Source organism: Cutaneotrichosporon oleaginosum, assembly GCF_008065305.1.
Source record: "Cutaneotrichosporon oleaginosum strain ATCC 20508 chromosome Unknown ATCC20508_contig01, whole genome shotgun sequence".
Taxonomy (NCBI): domain Eukaryota; kingdom Fungi; phylum Basidiomycota; class Tremellomycetes; order Trichosporonales; family Trichosporonaceae; genus Cutaneotrichosporon; species Cutaneotrichosporon oleaginosum.
The window spans coordinates 3190033-3212075 of record NW_027072170.1 but is presented as its reverse complement, the minus strand read 5'-3'; the positions used below and the strand labels follow the sequence as shown (position 1 = coordinate 3212075).

The 22043-nt window shown below is 59.9% G+C and overlaps 10 protein-coding genes across 10 annotated transcripts; 6 read left to right on the top strand and 4 right to left on the bottom strand.

Annotated features, from left to right (window-relative positions):
- Positions 1–389: 389 nt before the first annotated feature.
- COLE_01296 (uncharacterized protein) lies at positions 390–2300 on the top strand (the record flags this gene model as incomplete). Its single annotated transcript, XM_018421689.2, has 4 exons — positions 390–743; positions 1111–1178; positions 1229–1370; positions 1404–2300. 4 exons carry the CDS (start codon positions 390–392, stop codon positions 2298–2300), a joined length of 1461 nt encoding a protein of 486 aa, XP_018283021.1.
- Positions 2301–3673: 1373 nt separating this feature from the next.
- COLE_01295 (uncharacterized protein) lies at positions 3674–5876 on the top strand (the record flags this gene model as incomplete). The annotated part of the gene is made up of 4 exons (XM_018421690.2): positions 3674–3789; positions 3824–3851; positions 3884–5354; positions 5386–5876. The coding sequence occupies 4 exons, from the start codon at positions 3674–3676 to the stop codon at positions 5874–5876; spliced, it is 2106 nt and encodes a 701-aa protein (XP_018283022.1).
- A 225-nt stretch (positions 5877–6101) lies between these two features.
- On the top strand, positions 6102–6578 carry COLE_01294 (uncharacterized protein; the record flags this gene model as incomplete). Its single annotated transcript, XM_018425059.1, has 3 exons — positions 6102–6218; positions 6265–6299; positions 6428–6578. 3 exons carry the CDS (start codon positions 6102–6104, stop codon positions 6576–6578), a joined length of 303 nt encoding a protein of 100 aa, XP_018283023.1.
- Positions 6579–8046: 1468 nt separating this feature from the next.
- Positions 8047–9804, top strand: COLE_01293 (uncharacterized protein; the record flags this gene model as incomplete). The annotated part of the gene is made up of 2 exons (XM_018420618.2): positions 8047–8286; positions 8356–9804. The coding sequence occupies 2 exons, from the start codon at positions 8047–8049 to the stop codon at positions 9802–9804; spliced, it is 1689 nt and encodes a 562-aa protein (XP_018283024.1).
- A 499-nt stretch (positions 9805–10303) lies between these two features.
- On the bottom strand, positions 10304–11543 carry COLE_01292 (uncharacterized protein; the record flags this gene model as incomplete). Its single annotated transcript, XM_018425880.2, has 3 exons — positions 10304–10319; positions 10353–11339; positions 11398–11543. 3 exons carry the CDS (start codon positions 11541–11543, stop codon positions 10304–10306), a joined length of 1149 nt encoding a protein of 382 aa, XP_018283025.1.
- A 1647-nt stretch (positions 11544–13190) lies between these two features.
- COLE_01291 (uncharacterized protein) lies at positions 13191–13805 on the bottom strand (the record flags this gene model as incomplete). Its single annotated transcript, XM_018421691.2, has 1 exon — positions 13191–13805. One exon carries the CDS (start codon positions 13803–13805, stop codon positions 13191–13193), a length of 615 nt encoding a protein of 204 aa, XP_018283026.1.
- A 1065-nt stretch (positions 13806–14870) lies between these two features.
- On the bottom strand, positions 14871–16058 carry COLE_01290 (uncharacterized protein; the record flags this gene model as incomplete). The annotated part of the gene is made up of 1 exon (XM_018421692.2): positions 14871–16058. One exon carries the CDS (start codon positions 16056–16058, stop codon positions 14871–14873), a length of 1188 nt encoding a protein of 395 aa, XP_018283027.1.
- Positions 16059–16478: 420 nt separating this feature from the next.
- On the bottom strand, positions 16479–18163 carry COLE_01289 (uncharacterized protein; the record flags this gene model as incomplete). The annotated part of the gene is made up of 3 exons (XM_018421069.2): positions 16479–17283; positions 17320–17428; positions 17464–18163. 3 exons carry the CDS (start codon positions 18161–18163, stop codon positions 16479–16481), a joined length of 1614 nt encoding a protein of 537 aa, XP_018283028.1.
- Positions 18164–18863: 700 nt separating this feature from the next.
- Positions 18864–19467, top strand: COLE_01288 (uncharacterized protein; the record flags this gene model as incomplete). Its single annotated transcript, XM_018425060.1, has 3 exons — positions 18864–19009; positions 19040–19137; positions 19175–19467. The coding sequence occupies 3 exons, from the start codon at positions 18864–18866 to the stop codon at positions 19465–19467; spliced, it is 537 nt and encodes a 178-aa protein (XP_018283029.1).
- A 1522-nt stretch (positions 19468–20989) lies between these two features.
- COLE_01287 (uncharacterized protein) lies at positions 20990–21838 on the top strand (the record flags this gene model as incomplete). Its single annotated transcript, XM_018427222.2, has 1 exon — positions 20990–21838. The coding sequence occupies one exon, from the start codon at positions 20990–20992 to the stop codon at positions 21836–21838; it is 849 nt and encodes a 282-aa protein (XP_018283030.1).
- Positions 21839–22043: the final 205 nt, after the last annotated feature.

Genomic DNA, 22043 nt, shown 5'->3' with positions numbered 1-22043 from the left:
TTCGACTCAGCGTGCGAGCAAAGTTTTCTTTTGGCATTTCGAGCACCGCGGATGATAGTCAGGGTGGCCGGAAACCCCGTTACGTCGCCTCCCTTGGCCCCGCGCAGGGCCCCGTTACCCCGTCAGCCAATTCCACATCTCCACCGCTGGTGGGCTAAGAGAGCTGCGGGGTCTGGATTCCGAACCGGATCAGACCGCAGAGCTGCCCACCGCTCTAGACCGTGTCAGTACATACACCGTCACATGTCGGCAGGTCTGGCTTGGTAATACCGTGGTAGCCGAATGGCTGCACCTATCTCTGAATAATCTCCGCCGTGCTCCCATTCTGCCAGGATAAACTTGTGGCTCTTGGCTCTTCGAAGTTGACGCTGCACACTCTCTCTGACATTATGGACACCAACGCCGCCTCCCCGCCATCGCGCGCGCACTCTCCAGTGATGGTGGCGCTGTCGCGGGTCAGTAGCCTGGCGGCCAACCCACCACTCGACATCCATCGGCACGACCACCCTCCACGGCCTCCATCGATGCCTGGGCGCGGCGAGAGCAAGCGAATGCTCACCGAACTCGAATATACGACACATCACCCAGACACGCCGAGCGCGACGAGCACGATGGCGCCCGATGGATGTACGGAGGTTAAGGAGATGGACGGGGACATCGTCCACATTCCCGACGGTGGGCTTCGCGCTTGGCTTGTCGTCCTCGGCGCCTGCCACATTCTCTTCTCAACATTCGGATTTGTGGTGAGTCGCTTGGGACCTGGAGTTCGGGAACTAGCGCCGGCAGTCGCCTTGGGAGATTGGAAGATGCACGGCCCCGTGTGTGGGCCTCTTCTCGACAAGCTCTGTCGGCTGTTTGTGCTGTCCGTGTGGCGCGTGTGGTGCGTGTGTGTCCGTGCACCATCATGCGCGATCTTCGCAGCCCGTCACCGTCAAGAAACTCGCAGCATGTGAACGTATTCAGAAGTGTCAGGATGACACCGGCCGCAGTCGACACATCAACAGCCATGCCGACCGATGCCGGGCGCTCCACTGCGCCGTGTCGTATATCGGCTGTCTCCGAAAACAAGTCCCCGCCTTCATGCATACTCCTGAGTGTGGCTGATGGCAGAATGCATGGGGTGTATTCCAAGATTACTATCAAGCCAGCCTGTTCCCAGAAAGAACAACTAGTGACATGTGAGTGGCGCTTGCGTGCGGCACTTGGCTGTGCGTTGGCTGACATGCAGTGGATGGATTGGATCGCTCCAGTACATGCTCATCTACCTCCCAGCGCTGCCGATGGGGCGGCTTGTCGACCGTGGGCTGTTCCTGTACCCCTTCTGGACCGCGGCAATTCTCTACCCCCTGTCCATCATTCTAACTGCTGAGGTGAGCCCGTGTGCGAAGCAATACTGACGGCAGGTTAAGGAGTACTGGCAGGCAACCTTGTGCCACGGCGTTCTGTATGGGTTCACAGCGGGTATCCTCTTCTGCCCTGCGATCGCCGTCACGTCGCAGTGGTTCCACCACAAGCGCGCGCTCGCGCTCGGTGTGGTGGCCTGCGCCTCATCCTTGGGCGGCACCATCTTCCCGATCATCACCACCAACTGCCTCAAACATCTTGGCTTTCCATGGACGATGCGCATCTGCGGGTTCATCTGCCTGTACTGTACGCTATTCGCATCCGTGACGCTCCGCAACTGTCTGCCTCCCAAGAAGGCCGCCGGCGGCATGTTCAACCTCAAGGCCTTCAAGAACCCAGCATACTCGTTCTTTGCTCTTGGCTCTTTCCTCATCATGGGCGGCCTGTACACGCCCCTCTCGTTCATGGACGTGCTCGGCAAAGAGATGGGGCTGGGAAGCTACGCGTCGTACCTCGTTTCGATTGCAAACGCGTTCTCGACGCTGGGCCGCATTGGTCCGGCCATTTTCGCCGACAGGTTTGGGAGTATGAACCTCCTCATCCCGGGCTTGCTGGGTAGCGTGGCCACGACGTTCGCGTGGCCCTTCGCGCACAATAAAGGTGGGATTACGGCGATCGCGGCCACGAACGGTATTTTCCAGGGCAGTTTCGTGTCTCTGCTCGCGCCGGCGTGCGCTCACCTCGGCAACGTAGAGGACATCGGCCGCCGCTTCGGCATGGTCAACTCGCTCATGTCGTTCGGCGCGTTCCTCGCGGCCCCCGCGTCCGGCGCACTGCTCTCCAAGACTGACTTCCACGCGGTGTCCTACTACGCCGGAGCACTCATCATTCTCGGTATGTCGTGTTTTATTGCGGCGCGCCAGTACCACCTTCGCAAACTGTGGGGTAAGATGTGAGAGGCAGAGGCGTGAAGGGAGGGGTGGAGAATGCAATCAGAGACGGATAGATAAAGAGAGGCACATACGAGCTCCTTACCGCCTTGAGGATCTCCGCGGGCTGTTAGTTCACATCGTTTAACTTGGTCGCCACAATCTCGCAAAAGCGAGCAAAGCATTGTAATAAAAGCTGTATGCATGGGTACTCAGGATGCCTGAGCACCAGAGACACTGCGCAATGACGGGGCAAGGCGTGGTTCAGATGCATGTGTTCTCACAGCTGTTTTACAATCCCCAAGTGGTCATCGCGGTTTACCGCTTGTCCGCGCCACCTTATTCACAGTGTCTGCAAAACCCAAGGAAGCATGCAAGTGCTTTTCACCCAACCCGAGGAGAAGCTTATGGAGTTCTTGTTGCAGCCTTGGACGTTGAGTTCCCCACTCAGACCGGAGTCATGCGCTCCCGCTTGAGTGCTCTCAGGAGTCAGTCAGTCCGTGCAGGCATTAGAGAGGCGCCCCAGAGGTGGAGTGTGCTGTCAGTCGGCAGTCAGCGCCTCCTCACTAGTATATCGGTTAGTATATTCGCCTCTCAAAAGAGAGAGCCCAGAAACAAGTCTTGGCATCACCGCGAAAGAGCAGGGTTCAACTCCCTGGTGGGGAAGAGAAGCGCATGTCCTCTCAGCTTTTGAACCAGGAAGGCGCGAGGACGCATTCCCGAGGGACGTGCGCTTTTTGCGGGTGGTGGAAACTCAAAGGATGGAGGATGAAGAGGCTGCCCGCCATGTGTGGCTTTGGGCATGGTGATGTCATAGGCAGAGCCCAGTGGCTCAGCTTGGACTACAGGCAGGTTAGCGCGTACGTCGCAGCGAGTAGGGCGAACTGGTCGAGAGGAGAGCGAGGAGTGATGGACGTGCGTCATGATGCGGACTTCTACTGCAGGAGATATTCGAGGAGACGGACGATGGCGCTGCACGCCCTATGTCACCGGACCGAGACAGATACGCCAGACGGAACTAGCACCGGCGTTCCGAGGATATCAACAACAACATGAGATGAGGTGGATGCAAGACGCCGTTGTGCGGAGAGTCGGATGGTTGCCCCGAAAGACTGTGCCTGACCCCAGATGGCCTCAGCCAATCGCCGCCACTAACCCCGCCTCCTCCCACGCGACGATCCTTCAGTCGCCGGCGACTCCGCAAATCCTACTCTCACCTCATCCCCTCCATCCGTTCTCTCCCAAGTCACCGTCCCATTCTTGCTGTCGCCGTCGCAATCAACTCACCGTGCGCCGGTCAGTTTCTCACGCCCGTGTCCGGCACGACCACAACCGCGTTCGGGATCACGAACCGTGCGGAAGGATCCCGGCTTACCGTGTCCAGACAATCAGACTGGACCATGCAGCACCCGAGCGAGTGTGGGGGTGGAGGAGTGGGGGCGAGTGGGAGTGCCGGCACAAGTCCGGCCGGTCCCCGGCGGCGGGCGCCCAAGACAGCTACGGGAGAGAACAAGGTGTACGTGCTGGGAGCGGGCGCACTGACAGAGCAGTAGCTGCAGTGGTTGCCGAACTGTCAAGGTAGGTTGCAGCAACAATACCTCTGACATCAGTGCAAGTGTGTCGAGTCTGAGGATCCCACGTCGTCACGGTGTCAGCGCTGCACACGACTCAACATCGAGTGTGTGTACCAGGCGCACCAGCGCGGTCGACGGCGGCGGAACGAGACCGACGTGCGAGGAGTGAAGCGCCAGCGTAGCGCGGCACCGAGCTCGGCGGGCGCGTCGCCTGCCGTCGCGTTCGATCTGAACGCCATACGCCCCATGTCGGATGTGAGGGGGCGCTCACGCTCCCGCTCACGGCGGTACTCGCCCAGCGCTTCACTCGGGAGCTCAGCCGAGGATGAGGCACCCGAGGACAAGCCGCAGCTTAACAAGCCTGCACACTCGGTGTACCACGAGCTAGCGAACCGGTCGATCTTCAGCATCGCGGGCGTCATGGACCGAGAGCAGGGCGTCGACCACAGTCCCACGAACACGACAGAGCGCAAAGACGACCCCATCGGGCTCGGCATCCTGTCGATGGACGAGTGCGACTCGCTCTTCCAACACTACTTTGACCAGCTGCAGACTTGTGTCTGCCTGCTGGATCCGGCCGTACACACCGCGGGGTATACACGGCATGCCAGCCTTGAGCTGTTCACCGCCGTGCTCACGGTCGCGTCCAAGTTCTTCCGTCCCGAGCTGTACGAGACGGTGCTTGCGCTGTCAAATCGCCTTGTGTCCACCGCCATCGCCGAGTGCGTAGCAGCTATTGAGCTTGTTCAGGCCATCTGCATCCTGCACTACTGGAAGAAACCGACGGACGGGCGTGGCTGGCTGCGTCTTGGCCACGCCATCCGTCTCGGATACCAGCTCGATCTGCATCTGCCTCCACGTCGGCCGCTGCCGGCCGACGAGCGTGAAGCGCGTCTGGCGATCGACCGCGAGCGAACTTGGATCTCACTGTTCTGCTTCGACTCGACGGCGACTCAGCTCTCCGACCGCCCCAGCATGATGCACAAGGCGCCCGACGTCGCCGAGTGGATCCGCACCATACCCTATCCCCTGCCCTCCGACGGCCAGCTCGACTTTGCTGTCAAAACGTCTCTCCTCCAGTCCGAAGTACGGCAGCTGCAAAGCTGTAGGAGCAGCTACGAGGTGCTGCGCTCTGGGCTGAGGAGGGTGCTCGAGGATCTGCACCGCTCGCACGACTACCTCCGTTCTGACAAGTATCCTGTGACGTTGACATCCACGAGCGTGAGCATCAATAACTTTTCAACGCTTGCGGTGCAGCTGCTCGTTGAGTGCACGTCGCTGGCGTTTGCCCCTCGCAAGCACCGCATTGGCTTGTTGCACTCGTGCGTTGGCACGAGCTTAAAGCTGCTGGACATCGTCGTGGATGGCTTCGGGCGCAAGGGCATTATGCCAATGATCGAAGACGCGCACTCGGTTGCTGTTGCGTCCACGGTGGTGCGCTTAATCCGCTTCATGGCGTACCTCGATCAGTCGGCCAAAGCGAGCGTGTTGCGCAAGCTCACAAAGGGTGCGTTCAGTACAGGCACGGCTAACTCCAGTGGTGATCGTATGCAGAGAAGCAGCGCGCGGCGACGCCTCAAGCCACCCGGCGTACCTGGCGCGCTTCATTCACGCGCTGCTGGACAAAGCGCACCAGAGCCGCGCAAACTCGCGGGCGCCCTCGCCGCGCAACCCCCACCTCATGAGCTTGGCAAGCACGACGCCGACGCACACAGCGCCGGCCGCGTCTCCGGTCGTGAACACGGCAGTCGCGCCGCCCAAGACGACGCCCGACGCGTGGTGGGACGAGGTCGGCCAGTTTGCGTACCAGGAGCCGCTGCAGCCCGAGCAGCTCGACTTCTGGGACGGCTTCCCACTGCTCGCAGGCGCGATGAACTCGCTCGGCGGGCAGGGCCCCGCCCCGCCCGGCGCGCACGCGAACGGCGTGCGCATCCCGCCAGACCCGCTGGACCCCGCGGCGTTCGGCCTGGCATGGGACTCGGAATGGGACGTGGGCTTCCTCGGGCTGCAGCATGCGCCGCCTATGTGAATGTAGATGTTGTATTCATGCACTGTATAACTGCTAGTATGCTTTGGCCGCGTGGCGTGTGTTTGTGGGCGAGGGCCGTGGGCCATGGGAAGTGGCAGGTGGGCAGCGCGGATCAGTGCGAGAGCGTGCTTATAAAGGACGTGGCTGGCGACACAACCTTCCTCATTGCTTTCCACTCAAGCGCTTGATCAAGGCTCACATCAACACTCCAAGGTCACGGTCAAGATGCTCGCCCGCCCGGTCCTCCGTGCCACCGCCGCCGCTCGCGTCGGCCTCCGCCCTGCAACCCCTTTCCAGCTCCGCGCCTCGTCGACGGCCACGAGCGCTCCCAAGGTTGGCAAGGTGAGTCCAGCTTCTCCTTCCCTTATTCCCGCTGCGCTAACGCCAGATCAAGCAGGCCATCGACAACACTCCCGTGGACCTGTGAGTGACCTCGGCGATCGGCAATGGCGATGGGTGCCGGCGGCCCCGCACCACTCCACCTACTTCTTTCATCTCGGACGTCCGAGCGCCGCTTGGCGTCACCTCTCCATTTCGCCACCTGACCCCAGCTACCCCCTCTTCTTCTTTGTCTCAGCCGCCGTCGCGGGCAGCTTCTTCAGTGCGTACTGCCCCGACAACGCTCACACAGTGATGGGATACACCCTCGCCACGGACCCACACCTCCGCCTTAAGCCGACCAGCATGCAGCAGCGCGAGTAGTTTGAGAGCTCAACAGAAGAAGCAGTGATGAATGACGTGGAGACATTTTACTCTGCTTCTGGCCGCCGGGCGGGGCACTGACCTTGGTGCCCGTTGTAGAGACTGGCTCAGGCGTCAAGACATCAGCGGTCTATGACCTGAAGAAATGAGAGATCAGTCAGGTTGATACAAAGTGGCGAAGAACCCACAGATCGTAACAAGAAGCTCGACGCACCCGTGCGGACAGATGGACTTCCCCCCCTCTCTTCCGCACATGGACGACCTCCACCGGCGCCTCCACCGCAGTTTCCGGTCAAACCCCGCAGCGCCCTTCAGACCAATTTTTGCTTCCGGCTCTTCCCCCCCCCCGGTTTCCCCGCTACTCGACTTGGAGAGATGTCTTCGAACACCTCCTTGGCAGGCAGCAAACAAAAGACAGCCCTGCCGACGCGCAGGGACAAAATGATTCCCCGCCAGGGAGTTGAACCCTGCTCTTTCGCGATCACGTCGTGCTACAGCAGCCCGAGCGGCTCTCTACTGAGAGGCGAATATACTAACCGATATACTAGCGAGGAAGTCTTGCTTTCCAGACCTCTGCTAAGACCGTCAAATATGGTATTCTGTTGGTTTCGGATGTCGAGGGATACTGCTGCAGCTATCACCGAGCCGGGTATGAGCTTTTGGGGGGAAGATCAGATAGGGCAGTGCTATCAGTGATAGATAACAACGCTGGTTCCGAAAGCAGTCTGTCCTTTCCATCATTTTCGCTGTGCTCTACTGCAGCTCCGACGTGTCGGTATTGGACGTCCTGTACGTGCGGCAGACGGCAAACAACGACACTCGCGTATCGGGCCCGAAAGCTGGCTCCGCGACATTCGCTTTCTTCGTTGCGTTCCGGCGGGGTGATGGTGCGACAAGGCCCCGCCGTGGTCCGACGCCGCAGGCTTGGCATGCTCTTTGTGCTCGACTCCGGTCCCCAGACGCCGGCGCGGTGTCACGGGCCTCCTCATGTCGCCGGCGACTGCTGCAAGCGCTCACCAAAGTGTGCCTCTCTCCCAGACAACAACTTCCGGCTATGCCGAGCGTCGCCGAGCATACCATCAGTGTGGACGGCGACAAAGACGCCGCCCAACGACGTCAACAATCCCAATGATTTCATGAGAAGTGGACCTGCCTTTCAAGTGGAGGCCGTTGCAATCCGCACCAAATGTTCCAAGTCGCCGTTTTCCACGTGATGCACGTGAGATGAGGTCACCGTCCCTGTTGCCAAGATCAATTGGAAGTCACCGTCCGACCTCCAAGCACATGCTCCACCCGCACAATTTGCGCCGCATGCTCCGAGGCACTCTGACTAGCTCGATGCCCGGCGTACGGTGCAGGCGTTTGGCGCCCCGTTTCTCCGCCCGCGCTGGTGCCCCGGGCTCCGCATGTCGCGTAAGACATATATGAGAAGCTGCGCGACCCCGCACTGAAAATTATCTACCTCACCATGTCTGACGACCACCACGAAAAGACGCTGGACACACACGACGACCTCGGGCGCCGGCTGAGCCGCGACGTCGCCGAGCTCGACGACAAGCGCGCGCGCCTCGCCGGCCCCTCGGGCGTCGCAGGTCTCTTCAAGAACCCGCGCCTCCTCCTCATTGCCATGGCGACCGCGCAGGGCGGCCTCTGTTATGGCTACCAGCAGGGCGCGTACGGCCAGTGCATGGTCATGCCGAGTTTCAAGGTATGTGCAAGCTAAACTTCGCGCGAGCCGCGGAAGCGAAGTTGCCGTGGAGCAGGAGGCTGACGGCAGAACGTGGCCGCGTTCAGCCGCATCATCGACGACGCGGCGTACAAGGGCTGGACTGTTGCCGTGCTCGCGCTCGGCGGCTGGGTCGGCTCGCTTATCAACGGATACTGCTGCGACCGCTTCTCGCGGCGCTGGTCGATTCTCGGCGGCGCGATTGTTTCCCTCATCGGGGCGATCATCACCACGGCGGCGATGAACGCCGAGATGATCTTCGCGGGCCGCTTCTTCATCGGCCTCGCCGTCGGGTCCATGACCACCGCCGTGCCCATGTACAACTCGGAGATCTCGCCCGCCGAGGTGCGCGGCACCATGGTGGGCACCTTCCAGCTCTCCGTCACGTTCGGCATTATGCTGTCGTACTGGATCGGCTTCGGGACGAACCACATCAGCGAGACCAACTCGGTCGCATGGCGCGTCCCGCTGGCCGTGCAGGCCGTGCCCTCGATCCTTCTCGCCATTTCCACGTTCTTCATCCCTTACTCGCCGCGCTGGCTGCTCAAGCAGGGGCGCGACGAGGAGGCGCTGCAGGTCCTCTCCCGCGTGCGTGGCCGCCCTGTCGACGATGAGGTCATCCGCCTCGAGTTCCTCGAGATCAAGGCCGACGCCGTGTTCGAGCAGGAGATGGCTGCGGAGAAGTATCCCGACTGCATCGGCCGCCCCTTCGCCCTCCAGGTTGCCCAGGTTGCGGCCCTCTTCAAGTCGTGGCCCATGTTCCGCCGCACTGCCATTACCTGTCTCATGATGTGGTGGCAGCAGATGAGCGGTATCGATGCCATCGTCTTCTACGCGCCTACGATCTTCCTCTCCCTCGGGTTGGGCGGCACCTCGGTCTCGCTCCTTGCCTCCGGCGTCGTCGGCATCTCCATGTTCATCGCCACTTTCCCCGCCATTCTCTACATCGACAAGATCGGCCGCCGCCCCCTCCTGATCTGGGGCGGCATTGGCATGTCGGTCTGCCTGCTGGTGGTCGGTATTCTGACGGGCACCCAGTCGGCCAAGTGGGCCGTCAACGAGGGCAAGGCCGCCGCGTGGACCAGCGCCGCTTTCGTGTGGTTCTACATTTTCAACTTCGGCGCATCGTGGGGGCCATGCTCATGGGTCGTCATCTCAGAGATCATGCCCATGTCGGCCCGCGCGGCGGGCACCGCCCTCGGCGCGTCCACCAACTGGATGACCAACTTCTGCGTCTCCCTCTTCGTGCCACCCATGCTGGAGGGCATCGGCTTCGGCACCTATATCTTCTTCTTGGTCTTCATGCTCATGGGCGTGGCATACGCGATCTGGATCCTTCCCGAGACGCGCAACGTGTCTCTCGAGGCCATGGACCGTGTGTTCAAGTCGAGCGACGCGACGCACGACGCCGAGCGCATGCGGACTATTGTCGCCCGTCTCCAGAACGAGCACGGTATTAACAGGCCCGGCAAGGTGGAGTCGGTTACTGAGTCGGTATGAGGAAGTGTTGTGGTAGCGTAACAAGCGATGTATAATACTGTTCTTTACGACGAGGGACTATGGCAGGGAGAGTAAAGGGTGGAGCGGTGGGGAGGCAGCCATAACTGATTGATGGACGCCTTCGATATCGAGATTGGCAAGATGGCATATAGGAGATGATTGAGTATTGGAGTTGATGATACACTAACGGAGTTACTTGTAGAGTCCGATGCAGAGCCATGGAGGAAAGGGTGCCCAACCCTTGAAGGCGTTGGCGATATCCTCAGCTTCTGCAACTCGACCGAACTACATCTTTATCTTAAGAGTCTGTACAACAGGATTGTGAACAAACGTCGTCTATTTCCACGACTGTAGAACATGGCGTCCACCGCGGAGCCTGAGGATGGGACAGAGCGAGACGAGCATTAGGGTGTCTGCTCGTGCCGGCGGTTGGAAAGAGATACGACGGCGGCTCACACGAGCCAGTCTCCCACCCTCGCTAGGACGAGCACGGCATGACCTAGTATCCTGGGTATCTTAAGTCAGCGCCGCTCAGAAGTGGCACCCACTTGAGACTGCTATGTCCATTCAGCTGGAAGCGGACTCGCTTGCGTATTGACGGCGGTGGCGGGGGTGTGGAAGGCGAGGAAATACTCGTGCGCGACATGCGGCGAGCCAGGTTGGCGCGGTCATATGCGTGGTGGTGGATTTCGAGGGAGTTTCGGGGTGTGTGGCTGATCACGACGTCATATGCGTCGTTGGGGTGAAGGCTGTCGCGATGCTTGCGGGTGGAGGGTAGCTTGGGTGGCGGTATTGGGATGGGGGCCGAACTGGGGTTGGCAGGGATTGTGGGGCGAGAGGATGAAGTGGAGCGCTGGGTGGACAGTGGAGCGTCTCGGTGACGGCGGGTCAGAGGGTCTGCCGACAGGCGCCGCGAGTCCGTGCGCTGGTTGTCACCATTCACGACAGCGCCTGTTGACGACAACGAGATCGCGCTGGTGGGTGTCTCGTCCCCGAAACGGTACTCCGCAGGGGGTGGTCGCGGCCAGCGGACAAAGGCAGCGATTGCGCTGCCATGCACGGCTACGACACTGTCGGGGCGGAGGGCCTTCTTCTTGGGTCTTCGGTTGCACTTGGGGCAGACGCAGCCTTCACCATTGTGCTGCGCGAGGGCGCTGACGGTGAGGGGGGTAGGCACGGGCATCGAGGGGCTCAGCCCAGAGGAGAGTGATGATGCCGGGCCAAATCTGATAGGTTGAGGCCAGGCGGCAACGACGACTAACAACACGCTGAGCGGTTCGTAGGTAGTGGCTAGGATGGGCGCGGGAGTCGGGTCAAGTGGTGGCGAGTGGTGTAAATCGACGACGGCGCAAGATGTACGATGGGTGGCTCGCAATCTTGGTGGCCACAACTGTGTTGATCTAATAAATTGGCGGCTGAAACCCAAAACGAAGAGAGCTATATGAGTCTCATAGTCGTCCGTTCTCGAGACTGTGTCGGACGTGGCATATGCTGTGGTCCATGACGTGCGAGTTGCTGACAATGGGCCACCAAGGCTGATGGGTAAGGCTAACAAGCCTGCAACCCCCTCGATGCGGTCGTTACGAGACGTACGAGGTATGCGAGGGCTGATCATAGCGCCGGTGATCTACAGCTCCTGGAACGCTGACTCGTTGCGCCCTGGACCACAGGCGAAGATGATGCATCTTTCTGCACACGGGCCGGAGGGTGAGGCTCACGGCTTGGGGCCTGCAAGTCATGGTGGCAAACGTCCGTAGAAATTAGCTGCTGGAGGTGGGCAGAACGTGCAGACGAGACAGGCCCGCGCCCATGGCCCGCGAGGCAGGGACGCGGTGGCGGCTCGGGGCGCGGAGGAGGTGATGGTTGATGGCTGTGTGGAGTGTAACAAGGGTGGCAGACAAGCGGCGAATGCTCAGATGTCAGCACACCCAGCACACACAGCCCGTCCTCCTGCATTCCGTGTGTCTGTGCAGCTCAATCCCCGAAACGTCAGAGGGATCTAGATGACCGTTGGCCGTTGAAGCTGGAGAGTGATCTCCCGCCGGCGCTAGACTCCCCTTGCAGATGAGGTCCGTGCGCAATTGTCGAGATTCTGACCCGTTCAGCAGATGAATGCGCACCGCTCCGTGACGTCCCTGTACAAAGTAGGTGGGAAGTGATGCTGTCATCCCTGTACTTACAGCACGACGTGAACAGAGGAGGGCGGCAAATTCCCAGACAGCAGAGCGGCGAGATATCTAGACGCCGACGCCACATCGACTCCAAAAACGTGCAATGATCTCCATATACCTGCAAAAGCACACAGACAGTACTGGCGCATTGATGAGTCAGCTTCCCTGTGAAGATGCATACCCCAACGTCAGAGGTGCCGTGGACCGCTTGGGCTGTCATATGTCGGCCGTCTCCGCCGCTGACTTATGTAGGGCGCATGCCAGCAAGATGTGCAGTTCCTGATTATCGAGCAAGTGCATGACCAGCATAAGTATGCTCGCAATCGCCGTTAAGCAACCGTGGCAAGATTCTCTTACGTGAGAGCAGGTTGCCTGAGCCAGTGGGCATGGCAGTTGTCGCTGCACAGATGGAACGTGTCCTATTGGCGTGGGAGGGTTTCAGGCCAAAGACATTTCTACAATCTGGATTTCCGAGGCTCGAGCGTCGACTGGTCGCTCTCTCCAGCCAAAGCGCTTTGAAACAGAAATCAGCCAAAACCTCATATCATTCAATGCTGTTAAGCTGACCCCAGGAAGATATCGCGATGCATACACCAGGAGAGTTTGTGACTGAATGTCAACAGCTTAAAAGGGATGGCGGTACCTTACCCTCATGTGGTTGCGACGCGCTAGGAGTTCCGGCAGCAAGGCTGCACTCATTACCACACTGTAAAATTTCTACTGGAACTCAGTGGGTGACAAGGTCTTGAGCAAGGAGCTCAGGCCTAGACCAAAGTGCGAGCTGAAATCTGGAAGGTGACTCGCCGTTCCCTTTTAACATTCTGCCTTGAGCACGGCCCCACAACGAGCTCGACCAGGTCTTTCATAGGGCCCACATGTCTCAGGCGGATGTTTTCACTTTCCTCAAAGTTGTTGCGGCCTTCACAAGCTATCCGCCCCGCTGGATACAGTGTAAATACAATGTCTGGGGAGGAAGGAAGGGCTAGCCAAAGGGACGGCCACTTCTTGCCTAAAACGATCCATGCATATAGTACAACACGTATCTACAACCAATCCAGGCTTCACTTGTGTGGGACACCGTCGAGGATTCCGGGAATGACCCTTCGGCCTCTCCATATGCTAATCGTCCCTTTCGCAAGTCGATCGTTGTTGACTTCGCCTCTGTCCGTCACTGCCCCCACTTCCACCTCGCCGACGGACGGGCGAGTCTTCATGCTAAGTCTTCGGCCATCCCCAAAAGTTGTTGATGTCGAATGCAGCGAGCCGCTTCTCAGAAACCGCTTTGGCCTCGGTCAGATGCCCCAGCTCACGATAGTAACGGGCGAGGTCCGCCCAGTAGCGTGCCCACTCGTCGTCCTTGCCCTCGTGGATCTTTGCGAGGATGGACTCGTAGTTTGCCTTGGCGTCGGCGAGCTCCTTGGCAGCCGCATCTCTCTTGGCTTTGGCAACCAGGGCGTCGGCGGCTATCTTGGAGGCGTCCGGCTTGATCCACGAGCAGAAGCTCGGCATGCCGGTGCAAGGAATGGTTGGGGTGGTATAGGTGTAGGTGTGGGTATACGTCGTAGCGGGAACCTCGACCGTCACTGGAATCTGCACAGGCTTCGGAGTCGGGAGGGGCCGGCTCGGGGCCGGGACAGGGGCCGCGTCGATCATCCATTGCTGCCGGTTACCGGCCAACTCGTAGCGCATGTTCACATAGCCACCGAAGCCACCCTCGTGCGACTGTACGACGCGGCCACCGATTGTGCGATCCTCGTGAGCACAGTAGTGGTGTCCTCCGCCTCCGTAGTATGCCCAGTCGGTATGACGGCCGTTGCTGCTGATCCACATGGGGCAACACGCCGCCAGGTGGCAATACGGGACACCAGGACACATGTCCTGTGCGGTTGGAAAGTACGACTGTGTGCGTTTAGAAGGGGGAAGGGCAGTTGAGGGGCAGGTGGGACTCGCTCTACGCTGTAGTAAGAGAATGTCCGCCAAACGCAGGTTACGTGCTTACGAGGTCGTCACTGGGTGGTCCTGCAGGTCGGTGGCAAGACTTGACACCGAGGAATGCCTTGTTACAGTACAAGACCGAAGTCGATAGAAGGATCTGAACGCGAATGGGTTGGTCCGTGATAGGCGCTGGGGGGTCGAAGTGTGAAAGGCTGCGGGAAGTGCAAAGTGCAAAAATGAAAAAGAGATCGGTTGTTCTTTAGAAGGAGTGACTCGATCACTCGCCCCTTCGGCCCAGACCTTGCGACTCCGCCGGCCGTGTGAGCGTGTGAGTCATCACCTACACTGTATCGCCTCTCGCTTCCCACCTTCAAACGTCACCGCCTACACCCTCCACTTCTTGCCTTTGAGGGAAACTGAGCCGGGCGAGTGACGCGGTGGCGTGGAAGGCCAGCGCACGGACACACGTTGATGATTTTGAGCGCGCATCTGAGCCACAGGCCGCAATTGTACAGGGCAGTAAGGGGGAACAATGGCGCAGGAGGGACAATCCTCATGGTGATCAAGGCTGTACCGGTCCAAGGCGCAGAGCCGTTGTCCAGAAGCGAGGGTCCCAGCTTTGCAGGATGCAGCGCGATGAAGGGAACATATGGAGAGCGAGGCAGGTGCGACCGTAGCGCTCTGACGCTCTGAGGACGCCACGCCACTCACCGGATGAGCAGCTGACAGCAGCACACCCGCACCCGAGAAGAGGTTCAAAGGGTTCACCCGCACAGGCCCATTTCAGATGTCAATGGGGTTTACAGCCCACCTGTGAGGTCAGTAGTGTTCCATGACTGGGCTCCATGTTCGCATACGTGCGGTAGTAAAGGCTGTCAAGGTGCCACATATCAGCCTTGGCGGTCATGTCCAGACATATACATTACGGCACAAGCTGTTCGTTGGTCTTCGCCCGTGATCTTAAGCACTGCCTAAGGCGTTGGAGCCAGGACGGCCGCCGTCAGCAAAGCGCACTTTGCGCGGGCGAAACGCTGCGGCCACGGTGTCAAGAAGGCGCCCAGGCGAGTGATCGCGCCGACGAGGCCTCTCCGGGGCGGGCTGGGGAGCGTACACTTTGGGGGCGGGTGGGACGGGCGGTGGCACCTCTGGCGGCGGCGGAGTAATACAGTCGTGTTTGGGCGGCACAGGCGGGCGTTGCGTCTCGACTACGGGCACTTTGTGTGCCTCGTATGAAGGAGCAAGTGGCGCTGGCGTGGGTGCCATGCGCCGGCCACGGTTGGGCATGCTGGGCGCCAGCATGCGAAAGTAGTCGCCCCAACTGCTCTGGCGACGGAACCCGGGACGCGGAGGTCCAACGGTCTCCCCAGGAGTAGGTGGCTGGGAGGTGTAGCCCGGTGGCGGCGAGCGTGGGATGGCAGGCGATAGTGGTGGCGTCGCGCCTGGCGGTGGCATTCCCGGCACGAGACCACGTACCCAGTCAAGAGTGAGGCGCGCACGGTTGCGTGCTTCGGCATTGTCGCGGTCGCGAGAGGTCGCACGGCTTCGAATCTCCTGGGTGCGGGGCTCGTTCGGGGATAGGGATGGCTCAGCGTCCGGTCGAGGTGAGTGGGGTGAGCGGACCTCCTCGAGTCGCGTGTGACGAGAGCCGAGGCGTGCTTCCTCCCGGGAAGCCCGGCGCAAGGAGGACGATGATTCATTGGGATTTTGACGAGTTGATTCCAACTCGCTGAGGCGGGGTGGAGCGCGCTCAGAGAGAACGGACCTGCTCTCACGCTCGCGCCTGTCTCGATTCTGGCGCTCATTGCGGCCGCGGTTTTCCGGGTCGCGCTGCTCTCCGGGCTGTTGCTCACAGTCGCTGTCGCGGCGTCGACGCTCAATAGAGTGGCGCTCGTTAGCACAGCACTCGCTAGAGCGCTGTTCCGTCAGGCGGCGGTGTTCACCCGAACGTCGCTTGCACTCGCCAGATGGCCGTTCCTTAATGACTGGGAGAAGGACGCTACCGCTGCCGTCGAACGTGAGGGGTACCGTAACGGGGACGTACACCCGCATTGTCGGCGACATAGGGCAGGGCGGATGCTCAGGAGGGGTCAGGTATGCGGGGAAGGGGTAGATGTAGGGGGAGGTCATTGCGGTGGCGTGGGCCGTCATGGCTGCTGTCAGCAGTTTTTATATCTGTAAGAGCTGTGCGAATCGCTTGAGATCACGGCCACTCGCTGCTGCCGGCGTCAATCTTGTCATATACGTGGCGTGTGATGGGTGTAGCGACAAGCACCGGCCGCCCCGGTGTACCAGGTATTTACATCATGATCGGCTGAATACACAGTCAGACGCAGATGCTTCGGTGGCGGATGACGTCTGGCAGGTCGTCAGTGGCTTGGCATTAATCATCGCCTCTCTTCTAGCTTTGCGCTGCACGGCCGTGCGTACCCTTCACGTGGTAAATGTCAACCAGATACATGGCGCATCTTTGGAACGGCCTCGACGGCTCCGAACTCGTGAATCTCATCGTGTGCACAGGTCGGTCTCGCTAACCACTCGCGCTCAGCGCGTCTTGCGACATCACACATCTTACGCCACCTTGTAGGTCTGCACAGTGTACCCCTCGGGCTTGTCACCGAGCGCGTAGTGAATCTCGACCTCGAGCTCGCGCGTGTTGTCAGCCGACTTGCGGCAAAAGAAGCGCCCCGATACGCGCTGTCCGGGGGCAAGTGTGAACGGCTTGCGGAGGAGGAACGACACCTGTTTCCAGTGGGTCGGCTGGCCGCGCGGTCCGGTGGTAAAGGACACAGCGTTGGCTTCTGCACTGTTAAGCGGTGCAACCTCACTCTTGTACAGGTCATCGGCGAACTCGTGAATGTGGACGGGGTGGGACGGTGGTACATGCCCTTCCGTCCCCGGAATAGGGCTGAAGAACGTGTCGAAGTGCGTGAGGAAGGCGCGTACCGTTTCGTCATTGTTCGAATTCGAGACGAGCTCGAAATCGGCATGGAAGTCAAGGCTCTTCGGCGTCGCGTCGTGGCTGTTGATATCCCGCACGATGGCCTCGGACGTCACCACCTCCTCACGGTCAACAATGTCGATGACGCCTTCGGGATAGTAGACGCCACTCATCGCGCTGCTCATGTTGTAGCCGTACACGTTGCCCCAGAAATCAATCCGCTCGCGCCACACCCGATCGCCCGTGATTGCACTGATCACGAGGCGAGTTTGGCTTGGCGCCATCAACCCGCCAGGCGCGAGGAAACGATCGCGGGCGACCAGCACTGAGTCCAGCATACTCTCATAGAGCAGCATGTAGCCCATCCACTCCGAAATGATCACGTCGACCGCCTTCACTGGGAGGGTGATGTCCTCAACCTTGCCCTGGATCACGCTGCGGTCAGATATATCGTTTCCGCTCAAAACTCACGTAATGACGTCGCCGAGACCGTTGGCGAGAATGTTCTCTCGTGTCTTGGACGCGAGATTGGATGCCTCAATCGCGTACACGTGCTTTGCACCCGCCTTGGCAGCGAACACTGGGGTCAGCAGTGCCCTCTCACTCTCAGCTCACTGGAGAGAATGCCCGTCCCCGCACCAACATCGAGCACAACCTTATCCCGGAAAGCGCGCGGGTTGCTGAGGATGAAGCGCGCATATGACACCGTCCGCGTCGTGTCCTTGAGCATGATCTCGTGAATGTCGTTGTTGGTGTACGAGTCGAAATAATGGGTGTCATCGTCACGCTTCTTGCCCTTCCCCTCATCTTGGACACTGCGCTCAACGATACCGCGCAGCAGCTCGACCTCCTTGCGGAGACGCGCAATCTCGGCCGCGGCGGCTCCCCCAACCTCCTCCTCCTTGGTCGGCTGAGCGTTGTCCTCCTCGTCAGACCACTCGTCGTCATCGAGCTGCAAGAGCGGGTCATCCGGCACCACAGGGATCAGGAGTTTGTCATCCTTCAACCTCTCGTCGCCGGCCTCAATCTTCGCCACTTCCGCCGCGGCCAACCCGTCCCGCCGGATCAAGTTGATCAGCCGCATACGCCCGTACAGGTCGAGTCCCAGTCTACTTGCTGTTGCTGTAAGGTCGAAACCCTGCTCCTTGGCTGCGGCGAGCGCCGCCTCAGGCGAGGGGTAAACAGTGTCGCCGAAGAGCGCGCGTGTGTGCCGCGCGTCACCGAGCGATGAGGCCCAGTCGGATGCACCGTCATCCGAGTCTGAGGCCGAGCCGTCGCTCGGCGGAGGGAGGTGGGCAGGGATGGTGAAGGACATGGTGGTTGTGGATTGCAAGTACGGGCCAACGCCGAACCAGTTGGATGTGTACGCCCAGAAATTTGCGGTGGAGGCCGTGCCTGATCAGACCCCCATTCGACCTGCCCAGCTTTCCATGACTCTTTTCTCTCACCATGTTATAATCAACGACTTTTACACCAACTCGGCATTTGCAGGTGACGATGCGACTTCGAGCCGTTCTTTCAATGGTTTTGATCGATCTCGTCGAGCTTGTCGCACTGTGCCGTGATCCCACGTGGACCGGCAAGGCTGAAAGGCCATCGCTTCTTTGGCATGCCGTCCGTCTCATTCCTCCAGACAACGATCTAACTCACGGCTTGCCAGATCTTACTGCACACTCCTGCTTGCGCCCGCGCCACTGACGATGTGGGCGTTGCCCGCGCAAGCGCCCGGTCGTGGGCGGACCGAGCGCACTTTACACCGACCTGCCCGATCTCAACTCTTGAACTGAAGAGTCACATTAATCCAGATGATCCTTTCATCTTTCGCACTCGTGTTGCCTTTGGCGGCAGCAACATGGATTCCGGCCCACTCGCCGATACTCAACTATTGGCCACGTCAGGCGTGGTCGATCCTCGAAGAGGATGTCACCGTGGCTACGGCGGACTCGTCGACACCCGTCGGGGTGGCGTTCTCCTTCGTTGGATCAAGTTTCACTCTCCAAGCAGCGTGGATATCCATGCAGACGGAAGCCTATGCCACAGTTGACGGGGCCGCACGTTTGATAGGGTTTGCCACGCCGCTGGAGCTCGGAGCGGGCGCACACATCATCAATGTAACATTCGAGAGCGCCGTGCGCTTGATCGGCGTGACTTGGGATGGGCCGTGCGTGCCCAGCCAACAAGCTGACAGCAGAATGAGCTTGAAGGAGGTTTCTTTCGCTCCCGAAGAAGGCAACATCGCGATCGTTGATGAACTGAGCACTGCGGGAGATGGAGCGAGTCGGCAAAAAGGTGGAAGTTCGGTCGAGTTCAATGGTGCTGACTCCAGCGCTGTGGACCGTCAGCCGGTCAGACGCATCCGCCCACATTACGCTTCCTATGAACGTGACTGCCTTTCAGTTGCGCGGCCTCGTCGGGCCCTCCGCAGGCAGCTTCATTATTGCCTTCAACCCTTCAGTCGGCATCCCGTTCTCGGGCAATGCCACCTCTGATGTCACGGATCCTATAGCTCTGCTCTGCGCCGTCACTCTCGATCCGCGCAAGCACTACACGGTGGATATTTCCAGCGCTGACGCGGAGACTCTTCACCTCAGCAGCTGGGGATTCGCGGCGGACGAGTGAGTAGTTAACCGGTACAGCTAACCTAGCAACGGTGACGAGGTAATTCCTGTTCGTCCTCGGACGCGCTCAGCGAGCCGCACAGGGGCGATTGTCGGCGGCGTCCTCGGCGGCGTGTTTGGTCTTGTTGCCATTCTGACCATTTGTGCAATCTGCTGGATTTGGTGCGGCATTCGTCGCCGCCGCCTGCGTCGTCGCGCCAACCACCGATGCGAAGATAAGCGTGAGGATCACGAGCTGGGCCGGATTTCAGCCAACAAGTGAGTTGCACTTGCAAGCGTAGAAAAGAACAATGCCGACCTGACCCAGGCGCTCGAGAGGTATCCGGCCTCCTGCTCCGTCGCCCAGAACACCACCACTCGAGGCTGTCACCATGGGATCGGAGCCTCCCGAGCTTCACTCGAGACTTCAGGTGCCTCCATTAGCCACCCGCTCTGCGTCGCCACGACAGTCTTCTCCGCCTTTCATTCCGCCCAGAACTACGCCCAGTGGCGAGGCGCCTCTCACTCCTCCCAGAGCTACGCCCTGCAGCGAGGCTCGGATGTCGTCCTTTGCCGCGAATAATGGCCATAGCAATGAGGGGGCTCCCGACATCGACTCTTTGAGCAGTTCAAGCATTTCCCCAGCTAGATCGCACTACGGCACGGCGGCGAGCCATGTCGAGCAGGGTGAGGATGCCGACACTCCCACTGGCGTTACAATAGACGCGTCTATGCTGTAGTTGGCGTGTGTAGAGGTCCAGGCTGAGAGCAATAACGCTATGCAAAAGTTTGGGCGGCGTGGGTGGCGGGCCCCAAGAGGCGCTCACGGGGGCGCCATTGCTTGACTGGCGAGGGCCCTTGCGCGTTCGCGTCAATGTGCTGCTGGAATTCATCACGAGTCACAGATATTTGCTTGGTAAGCACCTTCCAAATGCCCAGCAAGAGAAGCAAGCCAACGTGCCTTGGCAAACGGCCCCTTGTTGGAACGCGCAGCACACACCGCATGTACCGCTGGTGCGCTCTGCAATTCGGCTTGACACATCACGATGGAAACTCGAGTTGAGGAAGCTGTGCTGTCCAACCCGTGTCCCTCCGAGTAGCCGAGTGCTTCGACCTACGCGCACCAGCTGACCCCGATGCCGTTCCGGAGACTTTCAATGGAGGGGCACGAGACATGAGGAACATTGCATAGCGCGTCCGTGGCACCAATGCCAGTCTTTATCCCGTCCACGAGTAAGCATACCAAATCTCGTGCTCTATGCATGCCAAATGCCCCTGCAAGCCGGTGGCATGGCCGCCGGCTGGCGCGCTTGGCAGTCACGGTGTCTCACCTCTGTTGCACTTTACCAGCACTCCGGGGTAAGCCGGCTGGAAGCCGCCGGCTCCGACCTGTTCCCCGGCTCCGACCTGTTCCGTTCCGCCACATTGACTGACTGTGATGTCACCAGCATCTTGATTTCGAACTTCTATCAACGGCGCCGGCCGCCTCCGGCCAGCGTGCATGCTTTCGCACCTCTGCGCAACAGGTGCTTTGCGCACGGTGCATGCACGATGGGCATAAATGGCGCGCAGCGACTAACCGAGTTGGAGCACTCAGCTTCACAGCAACTATGACTTCGTCCACTATCCCTTCATTTACACTGGGCCGCGTTCTGAAGCTCGGCTCCCTCGCCGGCTTGACCTACGCGGCCTTCGAAACCGCCCGCCTCAACTACCGCTATCCGCTGCACGTGGGAAGCTCGGCGCCGCCGTCTTCGGCTGCTTTGTGGCCTGCGGGCCTCGGCGCCATCTACGAGATCCGCGCCCTCACGCGCATCCCGCGTGGCGCAGACCCGCGTGAAACGCTCCTCAACGCCTTCTACGATACGTGGACACTGCGTGTCGAGGCCTTCATCTACCGCAAGTTCGGGGCGGAATGGGTGATTGAACCTCCCCCCGCATCCGCATCATCCCTTGCACAGCCGCAGAGGGCCCCCGTCAAGCTCGAGCCGCCGGACCGCGAGTTTGCCAGCCGACCGCCCGCGGCACCGTATACGCCTCCGCCCACACCAGCCTCGCCCGGCACCACCACTCCCACTCCCGAAACGCTGCCGACCGGATACGCGTCCGGCCTGTTCCCCGTTCTCGGCCGCACCGCTGAGTCCACGATGGTCTTCTGGGGCTCTATCAATAACACGGGTGGCGCCCAGCTCCTCACCTGCACCCGCGTGCCCAACTCGAGGTCTGACGAGGTGCAGATCTCGTTCGGATGCGCCGAGACACCATTCCTAAAGGAGGGCACTGTCATCGGTTGGGTCGGCACAACGTTCCACCGCATGTACATGCGCTTCCTCGTCGATCGTGCGGCTCGGCGGATGGAGAAGTGGGCCGGCACGGCTGACAGTCGTCAGTGATTCGCACGAGGATTTGCGCACTGGAGCTTAATGAGACCACGGACGGGGAGAATATTGTATAATAAAACTAGACTTTATCCGCATGTGCTTTTACATACTGCTCCCATCTGCAAAACTTGTCTGTTGCATATGTCTTGCAATACATTATGTACATACATTTATCTGATGCAAACTCCTACTTTCGCATACTTCAGCCCAGTAATTC